Raw genomic sequence first — 5,375 nt, forward strand, 5'->3', positions numbered from 1 at the left:
TCACATATCATATCGGTATTTATTTTCTATAAAAATAAAGGAAATATTTGAAAAGTGTAAATAAAGTGCCTCAAGGGTATTTATTCATAAAGTGTTTATTGGGTATAGCGATAGAGTTTTTGGTGTAGGGAGGGCTTTATAGAGAATGTGAATCTACGTCATGCTGCGTTGCATGCTAGGGCACCGCCGCCATTCTGGGAGGATCGCCCTCTGCTACAAATGCTGAAATTATTTTGTTTTGTTTTTGCCTTTAATTTAAATGTTCACATTCTCCATTGTATCGTTTTCAGGGAAGAGAAGCTATTTTATCGCTTTGCATGATACATAGATTTTTTCACTTAAGTTTTGCAGAATTTCGTTTACAATGTTTATTTGCTCACCGTGCACGGTGGATGCTCGCTGCTGCTTCAGCAATCATATGATAGAATATCCAAATAAGAGTATGCGTTCAACAAGCTGACAGAAGTCCATCCATTTCTTTTTTGGAAACGTTTCATTGACGAAGGTTAATTGCTGTCATTGTAAATACTGATTTTTCCATGGCCACGGAGGAGAATCTGAGATTGTGGGTCACATTCAGCGGACAGTCATGCATCGGAAAAGCCTGCAGTGTACCTGTCAACATTTGGGTACCAAAATCCGGGAGGGGGTTGGGGTGTTGGGATTATTATGTTAATTAAAAAAATTTAGTAGGGCTTATTTAGAAGGGCTTCAGGGTTGCCAGGTTTTCAACTAGCCCAATCTAGCCCTAGCCCATTTCAAGGGGGGTCCCAGGTAAAAATTGCGTTAAAAAACACGTTTTACCAGGTTCCCCTGGTAAAATTCCCATTTTAGGGGCTAAATATCACTTGTGGTCGCTTAAACCCGCGGACATAAAAAACAACCCGCTGAAACAGTGTTAGAGTAGTCCAATTCCGCGGGGGAAAACCGCAGACTTGGCAACACTGAAGGGCTTATTGAAAAATGCTAATTCATTCTCTGCCAGCAGGTGGCGCTTTTGGAACGGCAGAAATATAACCGTTTTTCTGGTAACCGCAGTAAACAAAGCTTTGAAACTTGCAGCCCTCATATTTAATCGATTAAACCATAGGCTTTTGAAGTGTAAGCTATCTCAATTCTTGCCTTTCTGTCCCCAAATTTAAGACGTTGTACCATTTAAGACTTTTTATGGTCTTAAATCTGATACAGACCTCATGAGGGATCCCTTTAGTGATGAAGTTTGAAATGGCTGGTGTGCCCTTCTGTGCCTCCGCTGTGCGATTGTGCCGTTGTGATTTAATGTGCTGTGTAACGTAATTTTTCCCACAATGTCTGATATTAAAATCAATACGACAGACTTTGCAAAAGGCGTGTGTATTGTCGATATGGCTACTGAGATACAAGATTAAATTCTTCCGTCCAGCTGTTGTTAAATTTACATGTATATCACAAAGGGGTTGACATTTGTATGATGTGTCGATTGTGTGAGAAGGATGCATTTCATAAAAGATCTGGCAACTGGACAACCTTGAAATGTCGATGTGATTATTCATATAATGAGCAGTGGGGTGGGGGGGCAGTGAAGTGGGGTATGAGTGCTTATGAACGAATGAATGAAACGCATTTGTCCGCGTTTCACTCCGTCTCGAATTGCGCTCGTGGAAAGCGCTTGAGAAACAGTGTCTCTTCCTTGGCTTGGTACGCTTTCAATTAATTGTCTCGAGCAAGACTGATTTTTAGTAAAAAGATTGAAGGCAACAATTGATTAAATGGACAAGTGCAATCATTTTTTTATGTCATCTTTTGTAATCCGAAAACATTATGTAGTCTAATATAGCTTTAGAACAGCATCGGGTTGACTAATTATTTACGTTGTGAAGGGGTAAATAAACTATAAACTATGAGTGAGATAGTGAGCAAAATAAGGGTTAGGCACAAAAGAGCACATAGTTAGGCTATTGTTGGGGCCCCATACCTGAAATTTGCTTAGGGCCCCCAAATCACTAAGTCTGCCCCTGAAGGGCACATAAGAAAAAAGCACTTCAAGAAGAAGCAGTGAAATGTGGCAAAATGTCTGATCTGTTCAGGGCTTCAAGTGCAGGTCAGTTTCATCTGTAAATACCGTAGTTTTTTCTTTGCAAGTATTGAACTGCTAGCAAATATTAGCGTTAGCACCCCTACTATCATCACTTAAAATACTATATGCTAAAAGACATGATTATTAGACAGATATTCACATTCTTTTATATAGGTAGGAAAGGAGCAGGGAGACGGGAGCTATAGTGCAAACATGAACAAATGCGAGTTATAAAAATGCAATAACATTTTATGATTTTTCTAAAAAAACATTATTTCATAATTTATTCATTATTATACTAATTTTGACGTTTTAGAAAATTATGTCTGCCAGTTTGTGAGGTTTAAAACTTTTGTCCTCTATTTCAAATAAAGGTGGAGACCTACACTCTTAAAAATAAAGGTGCTTCAAAAGGTTCTTCACAATGATGCCATAGAAGAACCATTTTTGGTTCCACAAAGAACCATTCAGTCAAAGGTTCTTTAAAGAACCATCTCTTTCTTACCTTTTTGTAATCTGAAGAACCTTTTTTCACCACAAAGAACCTTTTGTGAAACAGAAAGGTTCTTTAGGTGTTAAAGGTTCTTTATGGAACCATTTAGACAAAAAGGTTCTTCTATGGCATCGTGAAGCACCTTTATTTTTAAGAGTGTAGCACCAGTTTTTGGTGCAGTGATCACACATCAAATTCAGCCAGGGAGTGAGACAGCTAGAAGGAAAATAAGAAAAAAATCATTTGTTTTAACATTTTGGATAAAACTGATTGTTTTTCTAAATTTTGGGTATCTAAGTCATTTTAAGATTAATAAATAAGTAAATACATACATACATACATACAATCGAATTACAATAAGGTGGTTGTTTTGCACCAAGGTGGAAGTGAGGGTACTGTTATTGAAATTATATTTCAATATTCTATTAAATATTTATTATGAAAATCTTGTCAATTATTACTCCCATAATTACACTTATTTTTTCATTACATGTTGCCCCAAAAACACATTAATATGCCTATTAAAAAAAAAGTTTAATTTTTTTTAAAAATGCTCTGATCAATGTAATGACATGAAAAAGAAAACGATTTTTTTCCCCTAAAAATTCTTCCCAGGTCTCAGGAGGTTAAATAGTTTGTACAAACACTTGTTGCATGAGAAATCGTAGAAGGTCCATAACTAGGGGAGTGACTAGGGAAGTTTTGAGTTTAGCAGCCAGGGAGGTGGAGAGAGGCAGGTCCGTACGGAGTGTGGCAAATACTTACGGCATCTGCCTTGTAACTCTACACCGCTTTGTCGTTCTTAAACGAAAACTGCAGGAGCAGCATCAGGGTAAAAATTCACCACTATCTCCAGTGGGCTACTGGCCACACAGAAAGGTCTTCACATCAGAGCAAGAGGAGCAGCTAGTTGCTTATTTGACCCATGCAGCAGCAATATGTTATGGGCTGAGCCCCAAGGAGATAAAGCTGGTTAAGCTAGGATAAGTTAGGAAATAAGGATAAGATAAGAAGAATTATTGCTCTATTCGTACATTCAAGTGCCTGTTTCTGTTAAAAATGGTAGGTCAGTTTGTTTGAATGCCTAACATGAATTAATATGTGAATAGGCCTACACACACATAGATGCACACATAAATACATACATAGACTATATACATGCACACGTACGTATACATATATACACTACCAGTACCAAAAGATTTTTTATGTTTATGTTTTTAAAGAATTCTCTTCTGCTCGTCAAGCCTGCATTTATTTGATCCAAAATACAAGAAAATTGTGAAATATTTTTACTATTTAAAATAGCTGCTTTCTATTTGAATATTTTTTTAAATAGAATTTATTCCCATTATCAAATCTAAATTTTCACTTTTTACTTGTAGTGTGTATACAGTATATACACAATTAAGCAATTTTAGGATGCCTTGTGTGATGTATGTAAAAGCAATTAATCTAGTTGACATTATTATTATTTTCCCTTTTTTATGTTCCTGTTTTTCAGGTCAGAAAACTTGCATTCCAATGTGCTGTCCAGTTCCACTGCACATTCCCAGAATCCTGGTCTAAAACGCAAATGGCGGGCAAAGACTGGTTCACTGCTTTCCTCAAAAGGAACCGATCTCTTTCGATCAGAAAACCACAGGCCACCAGTGTGGCGAGAGCCACTAGTTTTAATGCTCACACTGTGGGAATTTTTTTCAACAATTTACACACTGTCTACAATATGCACAATTTTACCCCAAATGATATGGAACATGGATGAAACTGGTGTGACCACAGTGCAGGCCCCAGAGAAGATAATAGCCACAAAAGGAATACGCCAGATTGGAGCAATGACCTCTGGAGAAAGGGGTAAGCTAGTGACCGTTGCCGTGGCCATTAATGCCCTGGGGAATTCGATCCCTCCATTTTTTGTTTTTCCCCGCAAACAATTTTACTCTCACTTCATCCATGAAGGGCCACCTGCATCAGCTGGAGCAGCAAATGGGTCTGGTTGGATGCAGGCAGAGGAATTTTTGCAGTTCCTCCTCCACTTTGCCAACCATACAAAGCCCTCACTGGACTCCAAGGTACTTCTCTTACTGGACAATCACGTGTCCCACCTGTCTGTCCCAGCCATGGATTTCTGTAGGGAACGGGGCATCGTTCTACTTACTTTTCCGCCACACTGCAGTCATAAGCTCTGTCCCCTGGACAGAACAGTTTTTCGCTCTTTCAAAGGGAGGGTCAACACGCACCTGGACCACTGGATGAAAGCTCACCCTGACCAGAACGCCACAATATACGACCTCCCTGGGATTGTTGCAAAAGCGTTGCCACAGGCAGCAACGCCTGAGAACATCATGTCAGGTTTCAGGTACCTATCTATTAGAAAAAAAAATCCTTAATGTACTTCAGGATGAATAAATTATCTGTCTATCTATCTAGGTGCACTGGCATCTGGCCCTACAGCCCTGATGTGTTTGGAGAAAATGACTTTGCTCCTGCATATGCAACCGACAGACCAGAGCCAACTACATCCTCTGCAGGTTCTGCCACACTCCACCAGGGCTCCTCTGCTCTCCACCAGGGCTCCTCTGCTCTCCACCAGGGCTCCTCCGTTCTCCACCAGGGCTCCTCCGTTCTTCACCAGTCCGCTCTCCACCAGGGCTCCTCCGTTCTCCACCAGGGTCCTCCGTTCTCCACCAGGGCTCCTCCGTTCTTCACAAGTCCGCTCTCCACCAGGACTCCTCTGTTCTCCACCAGGGCTCCTCCGTTCTTCACCAGTCCGCTCTCCACCAGGGCTCCTCCGTTCTCCACCAGGGCTCCACCGCCCTCCACCAG

General features: G+C 40.3%; 1 protein-coding gene across 4 annotated transcripts in view; it reads left to right on the forward strand.

Moving 5' to 3' along the window:
- Positions 1 to 4,305: 4,305 nt before the first annotated feature.
- Positions 4,306 to 5,375, forward strand: part of LOC107559506 (mucin-7-like) — a 1,784-nt gene continuing 714 nt past the window's right edge. The window contains exons 1-3 of one of the 4 annotated variants that reach the window (XM_016243358.1): positions 4,306 to 4,908; positions 4,980 to 5,228; positions 5,262 to 5,375. In XM_016243358.1, coding sequence (XP_016098844.1) covers positions 4,307 to 4,908; positions 4,980 to 5,228; positions 5,262 to 5,375 — 965 coding nt within the window. In that variant the 5' untranslated portion in view covers position 4,306. The remainder of the gene's footprint in view (positions 4,909 to 4,979; positions 5,229 to 5,261) is intronic. The other 3 variants (XM_016243359.1, XM_016243360.1, XM_016243361.1) reach the window with 3 other exon arrangements.

Source organism: Sinocyclocheilus grahami, unplaced genomic scaffold (genome assembly GCF_001515645.1).
Source record: "Sinocyclocheilus grahami isolate Dianchi unplaced genomic scaffold, SAMN03320097.WGS_v1.1 scaffold688.1, whole genome shotgun sequence".
NCBI lineage: Eukaryota > Metazoa > Chordata > Actinopteri > Cypriniformes > Cyprinidae > Sinocyclocheilus > Sinocyclocheilus grahami.